The 16833-nt window shown below is 36.7% G+C and overlaps 2 protein-coding genes across 2 annotated transcripts; one reads left to right on the top strand and one right to left on the bottom strand.

Annotated features, from left to right (window-relative positions):
* The first annotated feature begins 618 nt into the window (after positions 1–618).
* Positions 619–1563, top strand: LOC110288565 (olfactory receptor 5P72-like). The gene has a single exon (XM_021154873.2). It carries the CDS (start codon positions 619–621, stop codon positions 1561–1563), a length of 945 nt encoding a protein of 314 aa, XP_021010532.2.
* A 13845-nt stretch (positions 1564–15408) lies between these two features.
* LOC110288564 (olfactory receptor 5P76) lies at positions 15409–16353 on the bottom strand. Its single transcript, XM_021154872.2, has one exon. It carries the CDS (start codon positions 16351–16353, stop codon positions 15409–15411), a length of 945 nt encoding a protein of 314 aa, XP_021010531.2.
* Positions 16354–16833: the final 480 nt, after the last annotated feature.

Raw genomic sequence — 16833 nt, 5'->3', positions numbered from 1 at the left:
GACAACTTTGCACCTATAAATTCATAAAAACTTTGGACTTCTTACTTTGAAATGAATTCTTATTTCAAGAAGTAAGACCACCCCCCCCTCTGGTAAATGTAGACATTTTTTTCTTAGAAAATGCACTATATTCCCAAGCATTGTATAAACAGAAATCAGATGCAATCAGAAAAATATGTAACAAAAGAAACATAAACACCTCATACTTACATAGGCAAATTATTCAGAGTGATTGTGTATAAAACTAAGATTCTGTTTTTATTTATTGAAAATAGATTTTTTTCTCTCATACAATATTTCTCAGTCATAGTTTCTCCTCCTTCTTCCACTCTTCCCAGCTACCTAGAGTTTTCAAAGATTCCTTACTTATCCATCCATTGGTAAGCCCTAAAGCTAACATGATCGTCAAAAGTGTACACATATAACATCCAGGCAACAGACACATAAATGAACAAACAATGCCAATCTCAGTAAAACATACATTATTGATGCAATTTTAAATAATATGATATTAATGCTCCTGTTGTCAGTATTAAATGAAAAGAAGAGACCTACTTATTAATCTATTTCTGTACTTTCTTCATCACAGCCTTGATCTGGCAGCAACTACACTATCCCATGGCTTTCCAGGAGGATGGAAACCACACTACAGTAACAGAGTTCCTTTTGTTAGGCTTAACAGATGACCCAGTTCTTAGAGTCGTCCTCTTCAGCATCATCCTGTGCATCTACCTGGTAACTGTGTCTGGGAACCTCTGCACCATCCTTCTCATCAGAGTCTCTTCCCAGTTCCATCATCCCATGTACTTTTTTCTCAGCCACTTGGCTTCTGTAGACATAGGCATTTCATCTTCTGTTACACCCAATATGCTTGTTAACTTCCTGGTGGAGAGAAACACCACCTCCTACCTTGGATGTGGCATACAGCTCAGCTTTGGTGATATCTTTGGGTCAGTTGAATGTTTCCTTTTGGCTACCATGGCTTATGATCGCTTCATGGCAATCTACAACCCACTACTTTATTCCACAAAAATGTCCACACAAGTCTGTGTCCAGTTGGTTGTGGGATCCTATATAGGAGGTCTTCTCAATGCTTCCTTTGCTATGGTTTCCTTTTTTTCTTTTCTATTCTGTGGCTCAAATAGAGTTGAACATTTTTTCTGTGATTTTGCTCCTTTAGCTGAGCTGTCCTGTTCTGATATCAGTATCTCCGTAGTTCTTGTTTCATTTTCTGCTGGCTCAGTTACTATGCTAACAGTGTTTATCATAGTCATCTCCTATTCCTACATCCTTATCACCATCCTAAAGATGCGTTCCACGGAGGGGCGACAGAAGGCCTTCTCCACATGCACCTCCCATCTCACAGCAGTCACTCTGTTCTATGGGACAATCACATTTATTTATGTGATGCCCAAGTCCAGCTTCTCTACTAACCAGAACAAGGTGGTGTCTGTGTTCTACATGGTGGTCATCCCCATGTTGAATCCCCTCATCTACAGCCTCAGAAATAATGAGATTAAGGATGCTCTGAGAAGACATCTTGGTAAGAAAACACTTTCTTAAAGTAATCTTTTGATTTATAAATTTAAAGTAATACTAAAAATCATGCAAGCCCCATATGACTACCATCTCAAGTTTGCTCATTAGTATTTTTACTACTCTTTTCTCATCTCATTTTCCTCCCAGGATATGTAACTATTTTTATTGCATTTCCCATTTTTGTATTTTAAAATCTGTCTTAGAGAATTTTCCCCCTCTCCTTAACTCATCTTAATCCTATAGTTCCCTGTTTCAACTCCATGTTTTCTTTGTCATATAATACTTGTGCTGCCTTTATAGACTTTGGTATACAGGCAAAGACAATTCCTTAAAAACAATTGAGTCTCCTTCTCCTGGCAAGTATCAGTTGTCAATTTCTCCTTCTAATTCCATGTTGGGCTTTTGTATGGTTTGAGCTCAGACACACTGACACAGCTCCCATGAGTTCATATCTGCAACCATTCTGTTGTGCCTATTTAAACGGTTTCTTTGTAGTCATTGAAAAGTGTCTTTGAAATCATTCCTACCTCTGTCTCTTGAAATCTCTATCTACTCTTTGACAATGACTTCTTTGCTTGTAGAATAGAAGGGAGTAAAATGAGTGCCCCATTTAAAGCTTCAACAATCTCTAATTATCTTCATATTGGTGAGCAAAACAACAATTCTCTTATAATGCTTGAGAAATATGCTAATCTACTGGTATAATGACAAGTCATTTCAAAGTGTTTTAACACTATTTCCATTTCATAATAAAATTTTGGTAGATTCTTTAATAGGGCATTTAAACTTTATAGCACAAGTTTGTCCCTGAGGGTGGTATTAAGCATGGATTTCACATTATGGAACTAGCATTAGATTCAGTCAGAAAATGGTTACTCCTATAAGATTTGTGTCAGTATATAGCATACTGTGAGCCTGCCCAGCCAGGAATAGGTTGAAATGGGACACAGAGTCAGACATAGGTGTAGCTTTAAATATTGATGGTCTCAGACCTTCTAGCTGTCTAACTATACTGAATGCTTGCTAATAACTTCCAAAAGTCCTATAACCTTTCTTGTTCATTCTGAGGGTTAAAAACTACTGGCTTAGACAAGTAATACCTTTAGCCTAACATCACAGTATTAAATAAAGTACTCGATACCCCTTCTCTGCAGAAAGTTGGCTGGTTCTAACTCTAGTGAAAGTCACAGAAAAAAAAAGAGAATACTTTGAAAAGTGATTTTAATCTTTATTTTTAAGTTCTATATCTAAAACAGTCTTTGATATCTGTGCTCTCTAAAAAGTCCCCCCAAAAATTCTTTCTAAAAGAATCTTCTCTTTCTCTCTAAAATGTTCTCTGAGATATCTTTGTTCTCAGCATGTATACATATTACAGAATACATGATCGCATGGTAAAAAGTTCACCACGAGTTTACACATAAATTCAAATAATAAATTGAATAAGAAGTTTACAACAGAAATGTTTACATACGTATTCACTAAGAGTAATTACCTGGCTAAATGTTCATAATCTGTCACTAGCTCTTCAGGCTTATGGAGAGCTAAAGAGTATAACCAAGTTGTCATTGAAATTTCATATTGATAAACTCAGTCACTTTTTTATATTCTGTCCTTGTACCTACATTAAATTGTTAGTTCTCTTATGGCCTGTGATTGTTTTACAACCTCTTGGAATGTGCTCTAGGTTGTAAATCCCTGATTCTATCTCAGACACAAATAACTCATGACACCTGAAGACTGTCAGAGTTCTCATTGCAATTTTGATTAGCAGAGAGAGCTTAATGACAGTCCCACTATAAAAAATTACTAATATAATTTTTGAAATTCTTATAGAGTCATAATTAAGAATTAAGAAGTTATTTATTTGTCTATATAGCATCAGTATAAAACAGTACAGCTTCATTATTCTGCAGAAATCTGCTCAAAAGGGTGAGCTACTACCTAAGGAATGAATATATATATGAATATATATATATATGAAAAGTATGTTAATAGGAGGAATATTTCCTCAAATGTAATTTGCTCAGACTTACCTAAAAGAACAAATCTGTAATAGCCTTATAATCTATGGAGAAAACAGTTCAGGAAGATCAACTGCTAGTTTTTGGCTTCTCCTATGTGGCTCCTGTAAATAGTAAGAGTAGGCATGTCTTAACAAGCTGGTAGTTATTATACCTTGTGGGGTTCATGAGACAAGCTGTTTGTAAAACACATGATATTTAAAACATTTTCATAATATGTTACTCCTATTGAAATATTTTAATACCTTCCATCCCATTCAGAATAGAATTCTAACACTTTTCTACATTTCATGATCCCTTGCTTGAATTGCTCTGACTTTTTCTTTATTGAGATTATAAGGATGAGTGCACTTGATGTTTTCCATCTAGTTACATTTTACTCTCTATTCTTAAAAGCTCTTCTCATTTTCTGGCTCTGATATCACTTGCCCCATGGAGATTTTATTGCTACCTTACATAAACTACTATAACCCATTCCCACAATGGCAACTTGCATCACTAATTTCACTTCTGTTTGTTCTTTTCTACACTGTTCTAAGTTTTAAAAGGTTGATTTTTCATTTGGTAACATTCCTTTGGTATTTATTTTTTTCTAGGATATAATAAATATTCAACAAGTACTTCTATATGGAAAGAATGGTCCAGTGGTTATTCTGTAATTATTTATAAAACAATTCCAATCTGACACAATATTTCAGAAAGAATTTTAAGTTGTAAGAGCAAATACCACTCATTTTTTATATCTTCTCATTGTCTTATTCCTAAACTATCCTCAAACAAGTCAAGAATGAGCTATAAATCTTCATTAATATGTTTCTTGCTGGTCATTAACTTATTTCTCAATAATCTAACCTTAGCTAATATGTAATATAAAATACAGAAAATACTTGAATACTGTGACCTCAGAGATGTGGATTTGCTGTTTTTGAAGAAGCTAATCTTTATGTTCAAGAATTTGGGGTTGACATGACTAAAGTTCTAACGTATTATATAGTCAGACTATCATTAAATTGTACCAGATACTTTGAGATGTTTGTCAAGTGATAAAGACTAAGAACAAGAGAGAGATTTGTATACAGCTCCCAACCTGAGTATTATTAAGATAAAAAGCAGAGGCTCAGTGAGAAGTCAATATCATAAAGCCTAATAAATTGACTTTGATCCTAGGGAAACTACATGAAAAAAGAAATGAACTGACTCCCATAAGTTGTGCACACACACACACACACACACAATGAAGGCTAAAATATATTTTAAAAAGCAGACTAGACAAATTGAAAAATAAAAACTAAAACTAAGTCAGTTAATAAGAGTATATCCTACTCTTGCTGAGGATCTGGGTTCAGTTATCAGAACCTACATTGTGACTCAAAACCATCTACAATACCAAGTCTAAAGAATTGATCACATTCTTCTGTCTTCTAAAGGAACCTAAAATGCATATAGGGCACATCCTTGATTGTAAAGCACTCATATGCATAAAATATAAAAGTAAATTAATGCCTTTAAAAATAAAACAAGAGGCTATTAGAGAGAGCTAGTCTATATGAACATAAGGAATCTCTCTCCTTTATTCAGTATTAAAATGACAGTGTCTGGACCTATGATACCAATGCTCATAGTATTAGTAACAGATTTTACTATTATGTGCATTAGCCTCTGTTTCCCTACTCTACCTGGGGGGAAAAAATTCACACTTACGTACAAATCCATCAAGTGTAATGAATTTTCATATTTTCTATTCTCTTTCTTTTTGTTAAAAATAATGGCTTAGTAAACTTATTTTAAATCTCCTTATTTCATAAACACCTAAAATTTAGAAATAATACCCTAGGTTGGAGATCAATAAACTGGCATCTACAAGGACTTAATAAAAAAAAAGGAGATTATTATAGAGCATAGCAACCATTCAAAATATCTTGGCTATGCAAGTCATGACAGCCCCTCCTCTTTGATTGATTCATACTAATAAAACATTCTATTTCCTAGTACTTTTCAATCTGTAGTTTCCTTGTTTTCTATGTCTCCACAAAACTTATTTATGTTATGTCTGTCTCCTGGAGACTAGAGTTTGTTTCCTGGAATGATAGTTGTTCACAATTATCTAAACATATCTAACTAATTTATTATCCTGCATGAATCCTTTTAGTGTAAAACATACTTTGTGTGGAATTTTCAGTTTCCTAAAACCTCGTTCCAGTGAACAACATCTTTATACTCTTTCTTTGCTCAATTTATGTCTCCTTGTATATTTTTTGTCACTACTGAGTGGATATTTCATGTGTTTAATGCAGTATTTCTTTTGTGGTGTTTACTCAGAAACATGGAAAATATTTTACTAATAATACTAACTAGTGGGTAAATTTTTAAATGGAAACATTATTATATGTGCACCTAAATTAAAATAACTCAATGGATTATGCGGCATTTTGAAAGTTATAAATTCAGAAGAGGACTGGATTCATGGGGGAGGTAGAGGGAAACTGGGGGGAGTAGAAGGGTGGGAAACTATAATCAGGACATATTGATTATAGTATGAGAAAAATCAATTTTCAATAAAAGGAAAAGAGAAAGACAGAAAGAGATGAGAGGGAGGGAAGAGACAAAGAGAGAGAGACAAAGAGAGAGAGAAGAAAGAATGTTAACACTATATCCAACTTCTCTACCGAGCCAAATATTCCATCTTACATATCCTTCTTCAGTGTTTAGACTGGTAAGACTGGCTTACCATCCCCATTGAGTAGTCTTTTCAGCAACTAGAAGAAAACATACACTGACAGGATTTGTAATATATAGATCTTAGTTGAAATTGTTATTATCTTGTTGGAGTAATTAGCATATTACATAAATACATGAAAATTCTGACACTAAAGATGGTCTATGGGTCAAGCAGTTGTTGAAAGATCTAACAGGACTTTAAAGTAAATTTTTCTAAAACAGAAGGGGATATGAAATCTCCCAAAGATAGATTAATTAATGCTTTATTATCTTTAAAATTTTGAAATATCAATGAGACAGATAGTACAGCTGCTGAAACACACTGGGTTTTAGAAAAGATTGCTGAATTAAACTAGCTTATATATTATATGGATATATTAAGTTCAGAATGGAAGTCAGGAAAAGTGTTGCATGTGGGGAGAGGTAATACCTTTGTTTCAGCAGGAAGCAAAAAGCTACGTATTCCTTTAAAATTAATTAAGATTTGATTTGACCATGGGAGACCACCTAAAATTCCTGGCTGCAGGCATGAACAAAGAGACCCAGAAGAACAATAAAACAGATGTTGGAAATGTGATCCCTCTACATGAGATCAGCTCTGAGACTGGCTGAGATATGAATGTCTCTGCAGTAGCCAATAAATAATATTGTCAACAAAGTTCTCATGACTTATTATTACATGCCATCCTCCCATATGCCAGAGTGATTATTATACCATTTGATTATACAATCCAAACAGATTTTTAAAGTTTAATACCTTTCACCTGCCCAAACATAGAGCACAGAATATCTTTAGTCAATTTGTCCACACCCCACAGTCCATACATGTGTTAATGCAGAATGTATATTACCTTTAAAAGTTTATGTGTTTTCAGAACAAAACAACCAGACACCAATGAAAGCAAGACAACTTTCCCAGGTGATCCAGCCTCATAGACTTGTACCTGCTTGTAGCCTCACAGTCTACCTGCTTCTCTCTGGGTGTCAGATGTCTCTGTACACCAGACCAAGGAGGGTGAAAGGGAATGTGGGATAAATAGGTTTTACAGGACTCCAATCTGTTCAACAGTGTTATAGCTCTTGGAATAAAAATAAAGAGGTTTGGGTGTTTTGCCAAAGAGGTTTGTTTCCCAGGGCAAGTGGCTGGGATCCTGGGTATCTCAATAGCTGTAACTGCAGTGGTGCCAGGGGCAGTGGGAGTCATGGTGATGGCATGAGCTGCCACTGGCTCTGATTTGAGCCTCTGAAGTCAACTGATGCTGTGAGCCTCTCCCAGGTTGGTCCAAGGTCCGTAAGTGAATACTCCTACAGAGAGAACTCTTCCACAAATGTTACAGCTCAGCAAGATCAGCCACTCTCAGATGATCTTCAGTGGGTGGGGACTATATGAACCTTGGGGAGCAGGATGGAATTTTGGGGGGATTTTCTATTGGCTGAGTTTGAGATGTTAGTGATGCTCCATTTGCATGGGGAAGGATTCCAGTGCTATGTTATGTGACAGATTTCCCACAGTCCTCTGAAATTATGTGTTTCAGAGCAAGTACAGAGACAGGTAGGAAGTGGCCCTACATCTGCAGTTCTCAAATCTCTGAGATTCCCAATGTTTGAGTTCACTCAACCTTAATAATTCTTATGCCTGTCTGGTGGCACAATGCACTTGACCTACATAGGGTAGCTAATGTATTACATGCTGGATCACTTCAAAGGTAGCTAGATCAAATAGTCCCACCTGAAAGACTGCTCCAGCCAGGACATAAAAACAAAAACAAAAACAAAAACAAAAACAAAACTTGAGAGTTATAACAATCCTGTACATTAAGAGAACTTCTAGGGGTATCACTATCCCTTATTTCAAGCTATATTACAGAAGTAATAGTATTAAAAACCTCATGGTGTTGGTATAAAAATAGGCAAGTTGATCAATGGAATAGAATAAATGACACAGATTTAAACTCACACACCTACAGACACTTGATTTTTGATAAACAATCTAAATCTTAGGATGAAGAAAACACCTTCAACATATGGTGCTGGTGTAAATGGTTGCCTGCTTGTAGAAGAATGCAAATAGATTCGTGTCTATTACTCTCACAAAACTCAAGTCCAAGTGGATAAAGAAACTCAACATAAAACCAGTACATTAAATCTAATAGAATAGAAAGTGGGGAAGTGCCTATACCACATTGGCACAAGAGATGTCTTTAACAGAGTACCAAAAGATCAGGCACTAAGATCTACACTGAATAAATAGGACTTCGTGGAGTGTAAAAGCTTCTGTAAGGCAAAGAACAACATCAATAGGACAAATAGCAGCCAACAGAACTCAATTTTTAAAAGGGATAAAGAGCTAAATAGAGAATTCTCAACAGATGAATTTTAAATGAACTAAAAGCACTTAAAGAAATATTCAGCATATGTACTCATTAGGGAAATTCAAATCAAAATTACTCTGAGATTTCACCTTACACATGTCATAATATTTATGTTCAAAAACTCAAGGGACAGCACATGCTGCCAAGGATGTGGAGCAATGGGCATACCCCTCCAGTGTTTGTGTGTGTGTAAACTTGTACAGCCTCATAGGAAATCATTCTGATGTCTCAGAAAGGTCAGGTAAATTTTAATTCAAGACCCATCTATAGCACTCCTGGACACAGACCCAAAAGAAGCTCCCACATACCACAAGGACACTAGCTCAAAGTCATAGCAGCTTTATTCTTAAGAGTTAAAAATGGGAAACAACCTGAATGTCCCCCCAAAAAAGAATGGATAAGTAAAATGTGATAGGTTTAAACAGTAGGATATTACTTACTCTGTTATTGAAAAAAATGACATTATGCAATCTGCAGGCAAATGAATGGAACTAGAAAATACCATTCTGAGTGAGGTAACCCAAACCCAGAAAGGTACACATGGTACTTATAATTGGATATTAGTCATAAAGTATAGGACAGCCTTTCTATAATCTGATGACCCAAAGAACCTAAGTATAAGGATAACCCAAGGAAGAATGCTTGAATCCCAGAAGGGAAAATAAAATAAACATTAGAGTGGATAGAGGAAGGAACCTGGGAGGGAAAAGGGAAAGTGATAGGGGCTGGGAATCAGACTGGGGAGGAGAAATAGGTAGGGAGTGGAATAGAGGAAACAAGGGAAACCAGTAGGGAGACATCTTTTGAACTGGCAGTGTACTTGGAACAGTGCAACACCAAGGAATCTAAGGAGTTGCCTCGAGCTGAAACTCCTACAAGATGGGGATATGGAGACAAAAAAATGGCTTTCTCCTGTAGCTAAGCATGACCTCTAGTGAAGAGAGGGTGACACCAACACACTGACAAAACTTTGACCCAAAATTTTTCCTACCACAAGATTTTCAGAGACAAAGATTAAGCAGAGATTGAGGGAATGGGCAACCAACGACTGGCCCAACTTGAGACCCAACCCATGAGGGAAAGTCTACCCCTGAAACTGTAAATGATACTCTGCTATAAACATTAGGCAGACTTAAGGAGTCTTGTGGAAGAGAAGGGTAAAGATTGAGGGAGCCAGATGGGCCAAGGACACAACAATAAGACGTATAGAGTCAATTAACCTGGTTCAATGGGACTCCTCTAACTAAAGCACATGTATAGGCTTGTCCTAGGCCCTTTAAATATTTGTAACAAGTATAGCACCATATTCATGGGGATGCCCTAATTATTGGAGCAGGGGCTATCTCTCACTCTGTTATGTGCCTTTTGATCCCTTACCCTATCTGGGCTGCCTTGTCTACCCTCAGTGAGATAGTTTGCCTTAACTGCTACTGAGATTTAATGGGCCAGGGCAGGTTAGAGCAAATGGGACCTTCCCATTCTTGAAAGAAAAGTGGAGGAGATAATAGCAGAAGTAGCTCATAAGGGTAGAACATGTGGTAACTAAAAGGGGGCCTGGGGAAGAAGGGGGAGGGAGGATAGCCCACGTCTGGCAGAGCTCCACCTATACTCTGGACAGGCAGACACGGGAGGGCTGCCAGACGCTTTCCACTCAGCCCTGAGTGGGCATCCAAGCCTCTGACCCACTCAATGGGGGTGGGTGGACAAGAGGCAGCCCCTGAAACCAAAATGTGCCCCAGGGTTACACCCTGTAGTCCCCGGGTTATGAGACAGAGGGCATAGGGAAGAGAGGTTCCCACACAGGCAAGACTGAGAGCAGCAGAACAGAAACAATCTATGGTTTTAGAGCTTTATTGTAGAAATGCAGGGGAAAAGAGAGAAGGGAGAGGGGGGAAGGCTAGAGAGAATGAGAGTAAGAGGGAGAGAGTGAGAGGAGAGGAAGGTAAGAGCAAGAGAACAAAGGAGTGAGAGTGAGAGGGGTGAGAGAAAGCAAGGAGGGACCAAACAGCCCCTTTTAAAGTATGGTGCTATCTTTTCTGTTGCTAGGTAACTGGGGAGGAGTTTAGCCTGAAGGTCAGAAGCTTGAGACATTCCCTACATGACTTCTAACCATGCTTCTCTTATGGGGGCTGTGAGAGGCAGTAACTTCAACAGGAGTCAGGGTTCCAGGAGACATGAGAGAACTCCTTCCATCTTATGTAGATGAATTATCACCACCTGGTCCTGGGGTTCAGCATCTCAGCTAGACTGGAGACCAGATTGTCTTTGCATAGCCCAATGCCCCACAAGAACATGGAGGAAAGGATGTAGGGGGGCCTGCAATCCAAATGTAAAGTAAATTTTAAAAACTAATAATAAAAACAGAAAAAATAAATGAGCACTGTTTTGCTTCACATTTTGTGGTATTGCTGCTGCTGTTGCCAAGATGTGGGAGTGGGATGTATGTGCTGGGTGGCGGGAAGAGAGGGTGTATCCTCTTTTGATTTGCTTGCCTGTGATTATTTATTTCTTGTGTTTTCTTTGGTGTGATTACTGTCTTTTCTTAGAATTTTCCTAGCACCTTCTGTAGAGCTTCATTTGTAGATAGATGTTGCTTAAATTTGGTTTTTGCATGGAATGCCTTATTTTCTACCCCCAATTGTGATTGACAGTTTCCTGGGCATAATGAATTTTAGGATGGTGATGGTGATCTATCTTTAGATCATCTATTCAGGCCCTTCTGGCTTTTAGAGTCTTCATTGAAAAATTGAGTGTAAATTAAATAGCTCTGGCGTTATAACTTACTTTGACTTTTTCCCTTGCAATTTTTAATACTCCTTTAAATTCTATGTGTTTAGTGCTTTGATTACTATGTGCTGAAAGGCTTTTCTTTCCCGTTTCAATTATTTGGTATGCTATACATTTGGGAAATTTTCTTCTACTATTTTGTTGAAAATGTTTGTTGGGTTTCTTCTCTTTCCTCTATACCTACTCTTACGTTTGGTCTTTAAATAGTGTCCCAGATTTCCTTGATGATTTATGTTGTGTGACGCTTAGATTTAACATTTGATTTTTATGGAGGTAATCATTTCTTCTATTTGGGACTTCAATATCTGAAGTTCTCTCTTTGACATTTGGTACTTTGTTGGTGAGGTTTTTCTCTGAGGTTCCTGTTCAAGTACCTAAATTATACTTCCTGATTTCCTTTGGTTTTGTGTTTCTTTATTTATTCAACTTCGAGTTTTGCATCATGAACTATTTATTTACTTCCTCCCACTGCTTGTTTTTCATAGATTTCTTTAAGGGATGTATTCATTTCCTTTTTTAAAGGTATTCTTTCATATACATAAAAGCTGTTTCAAGTATTTTGTCATGTGTTTCAGCTATGTCAAAATTCTCAGAGCTTGTGGTGGAAGAGTGGTTGGTCTCTAGTAGAGACATATTGTCCTGGATGTTACGATTTGGCCGTATCACCCAGAAGATATTATATTTTGCCGGCACTTACTTTTTCATTTTTGATCACTATATCCCATTCAAGTATCTCTGACCACTTTAGTAAAAATAATATATTATGGCCTGTGTTGATTCATATCAATATTAACCAAATGTTACTGGTTTTATTTCTTGCATATGTTACTTTCAATAACTTCCATATTTAGTGTTCCTGGATTCCTTTTGGCTTGTCAATAACTTTCTCTTGATTGATAGGACAACTTGAATGTTGAAGTAAATGAAGTAATTGAGAAAATGAAAGTTGTTCATTTACTCAATTTATCCTGAGAAATCACTGGATTTTGACCATATTGAACAAAAGGCCATGGCTAGAGATATGTAGTTGTTACCTTTGCATGGCTTGGTATATTATATTTCCTCTTTTCCTAAGAACATGTGTGATGTCTACCAATAGCCTGTCTTCCAGGAACAATACCTAGTTTCGGCTTTTATCCCATCCAATCCCAAAGAACATTAAACCATGTAGGTAGCATTTTCTTCCTGATTATCTTCCTGATTATCAAATCCTTACTATTGAGAGAATTAAATTGAATGTTAGGTCACCCTCTCTATCAATACACAGTTCTGCCTGCTCTTATATTTTCAGGTTTGTTATTCTGTAAACCCTATTTTTATATCAAACCTAACATTTATTAATTTTTCTAGTTGTGTTGCCCCATTGGATTGATTAAAATGACCAATGCTGATATTGTTGCAACTGAAAACTTAAAAGTAAATCGCATGCACATGAGTGAGTATTGAATTCACACAATTAGCTATACAGAGATAGCACCCATCCCAGAAGAATTTGAGGACATTCTGAAGTCCTTGCTAGGGTCTTGGGTTCCCAGTTAGGGCTATGTTGAACACATCCTGCCTTAACACAACAATCTCCTATGTTCATTGGCTTAATTTTGTTTTGGGTGTTTTTGTTTTGTCTTTTTCATTCACACTACTCAACACAAACTATAGTTCACATCTCTAACTTCTAATGTTCTTTCTTGGAATCCAGTTGTAGAATATAAGATCCATTTTGAGTGTTTATTCATTCACAAAACTATTGGCATAGATTAATGCCTTACATGTCCGATTACAAAATATAATTCTAAAATATATTCAAAGATAGACTTTTATTTTGAAGCTCTAAATCAGAGACCACAAAAGAGTTTGAGTGTGATAACCACCATCATCTGAAGGTTGCCCCCACTGAAGGTAATCACAACTTCGAAGAAAAGACAGCCAAGGTAACATGAGCATGCAGAGTAGGGTGTAACTCTGACCACAATTTTTTTCTAAAAATTTCCTCTTCACAAATTCATGGTCAAACTTACAAGCTTGACTCTTCTGGGAAAGTATTTTCATTTGCTCGTTTTGGTTCTTGGAAACTCAGCAACTCATTCTTTCCAGCACAAGATCCCACACTTTGTGCCTGGTATAGAATATCACAGACATCCCAGGCCAGAGCTTGGCAGGAACATGCGGTCCATGAGTTCAGGTTGGCAGGAGTCCAAAAACAAGGAAAGAAGTGTGTATTGTTCTCAATCTTAGTTAGAAAACCACTTTTCTTCCCAGAAGACAGTGGTTAATGCAGAGGCCTATAGCTGATCAAAGCACATGGGTCATCTATACCGTTCTCAACCTTATAACCCCCCCTACAACATCACAGAAAATATGTTGGAAAGAATGTAAGAGCTGACAGATAGATACCAGTACTATGAAATGCTTATCTCTAAATATAACATGCCTGTTGCACAATTAATATGGTTACCTGCACAAGGTCAGGCCAATGCACAGTCCAGCATGAATAAAAGAAAACGAGACTCTGTTCCCCCAAGTCAGTAAGAGGAGCTACTGATATGTGATGGTTCTTGAGGAGAGACACTCACTCTCATTTTGGAATAAGGCTGCTGTTAGGATACTGACCCAGCAAATGTCCACACAGCCATGTGCAATTCAACAATACTAATTGTACTCAGATGGTATTAATAAAAATGGAAAAAAGTAGCTATGAATTTGAAAACTCAAGGTGTAAATAGGGTATTTGGACAAAAGAAAGGAGGAAAAATATAGTACACAAAATAAAAGAGATAAATATATTTAAAATATATGAATTTGAGCAGGAGAAGATAGAGTGGGGACACTATGAAGTTAGAGGGGGATAGTGGTGGGTGGATATGATCAATATATTACGATTTATGTAAATTTCAAAACATAAGAATATAGTTTTAGACAGAGAAATTAACAAAGAAATCAGGAATTGATTCCCAACTCTTCTCTGTATATTCCACAATAAGGCCATGGCCAGGGATAAAGACTACAGATCAGAAGTTTTTTGAGTCTAGAACATCGATACATATAGATCATTTTTTCTACAATATTTTTAGAAATTTTATAGTCTCTTCTTGCTTCTTATCACTCAATAAGATGGGAGTATTTATTGAGTTTATCTCAAGATAACAGTATTAAATCAAACACAGCTTGAAGGGTTGAAGTCTGTATTATATAGGTTTCTCATACTAAAACAAATAGCTAAGATAATCAACTTATCAAAAAATTATTTCTGGCACAGAGAGTTACAGTTCAGTCACTGATAGGATGAGTATATTGATATGATCTATTTCTATACCTCATGGTAGGGATGTGTGGTTGAACAAAGCCACTTACCTCCTGGCCAAAAGGAACAATAAGCAAATTTCTGAGTCACTTTTATTTATTTTTTTGACATGCCTCAAGTAAAGTAATTATAAAAGTAGGCTCAATTTCTAAATTTTCTTGCATTGTCCAAGAGCATTACAATAGGCAGTAGACTTTTGCAAATGACATGAGATTTGGGGGAAATTTAATATCCAATCTAAGCCAGGTGGTGGTAGTGCTTGCCTTTAATCAAATTACTTTGGAGGCAGAGAGAAACAGATCTGTTAGGTCAAGGTCAGCCTGTTCTACCAGGACTGTAATATAGAGATCCCTGTCTAAAGAAACCTAACAACAACAAATAAAGATCCTGTCTGTAACATGTTTCATAATGAATAACTTTAAAAAGTATTAATGTAACATCAAAATTATGTTTAGCAATATATATTTGTGTGATTGGATTTATTTCCTTAATTTAAAAAACTTAATTTGACTTTATGAAATTTCCAGTTTTCCATATATAATAAGATCACCAATATTTATTGAAGAGCTTGTCACATGCTAACACTGTCATCAATCTTTTTTAGTTAGAGCCTTCCCTTTAATCTTATGAGAAATTTATTACTAAATCAAATCTTTCTAAATAGCAGAGGTCTCTAAGAAAATGTATTTTTACCCAACTGTCTCTTCAGAGCACCCTTAATCTCTTTATTTCTGAGGCTATAGATGAGGGGGTTCAACATGGGGACCACCACCATGTAGAACACAGATACGACCTTGTTCTGGTCTGTGGAGTAGCTGGACTTGGGCATCACATAAATGAATGTGATGGTCCCATAGAAGAGAGTGACTGCAGTGAGGTGGGAGGTGCAGGTAGAGAATGCCTTCTGTCGGCCCTCAGTGGAGCGCATCTTCAGGATGGTGATAAGGATGTAGATGTAGGAGACAGCTATTACAAATATGGTCACCATGATGATGGAGCCAGCTGTGAATGAGGGAACAACTGCAGGGACACTGACATCAGAACAAGATAGTTTTACTAATGGGGCAAAATCGCAGAAAAAGTGATTGACTCTATTTGGTCCACAAAACACAAGAGAAAAGAAGGAAAGTGTGAAGGAGGAGGCATTAAGAAAACCCCCTATATAAGATCCTACAAGCAGCTGGACACAAACCTGTGTGGACATTTTGTTTGAATAAAGCAGTGGGCTACAGATTGCTATAAATCGGTCATAAGCCATGGCAGCCAGAAGGAAACATTCAACTGTCCCAAAGAAAACAGCTGAGCCAAGCTGGATGCCACATCCAAGATAGGAGATGGTGTTTCTCTCCACCAGGAAGTTGACAAGCATATTGGGTGTGACAGAAGATGAATAGCCTATGTCAGCAGAAGCCAAGTGGCTGAGAAAAAAGTACATGGGGTGATGGAGCTGGGAAGAGACTCTGATGAGAAGGATGGTGCTGAGGTTCCCAGACACAGTCACCAGGTAGATGCACAGGATGATGACAAAGAGGACAATTCTGAGGACTGGGTCATCTGTTAATCCCAATAAAATGAATCCTGTCACTGTAGTGTAGTTTCCGTCCTCCAGGAAAGCCATGGAACAGTGTAGCTGCTGCCAGATCAAGTCTGTGATGGAGATAGTACAGGAAAGGATTTATAAGGGGGTAGTTTCAGTTTCTTTAGTGCACAGATAATTCAATTATATTTAAATATGACTAAGCATCCATACTTATTTGCCTGTAGGAATGAGTCTACATTTCAAGTTGGTTAGCAATACACCAAAAATCTTTTCCTCACATGTCATTTTCTTTTCTTGTTATCTTGTTTAACCAATTGTACCTTTAAATGAAATATAAAAATATAATATAAATAAAAGTAACAAAAATGAATGCTGGTCCTATTAGGGAAAACGAATGCAGAGTTTTATAGGAAAGAATTGGATAATAGCCAATATTTTACATGGTTCTTAAAATAACAAGTATAAATATCTAAGAGAAATGTAAGAAATATGTATAGATACACATAGGTAATTTATGAAATTACAATGTTTGCCACATTATTCATAAAATATAAGATT

The sequence above is a fragment of the Mus caroli genome, unplaced genomic scaffold, assembly GCF_978045245.1.
Source record: "Mus caroli unplaced genomic scaffold, Mus_caroli_1 scaffold_8, whole genome shotgun sequence".
NCBI classification, from domain to species: domain Eukaryota; kingdom Metazoa; phylum Chordata; class Mammalia; order Rodentia; family Muridae; genus Mus; species Mus caroli.
This window is presented reverse-complemented; position numbering and strand designations above follow the sequence as displayed.

Excerpts from the sequence above, each read along its gene's own strand:
- LOC110288565 (XM_021154873.2), top strand. The coding sequence starts at position 619 with ATGGCTTTCCAGGAGGATGGAAACCACACTACAGTAACAGAGTTCCTT.
- LOC110288564 (XM_021154872.2), bottom strand. The coding sequence starts at position 16,353 with ATGGCTTTCCTGGAGGACGGAAACTACACTACAGTGACAGGATTCATT.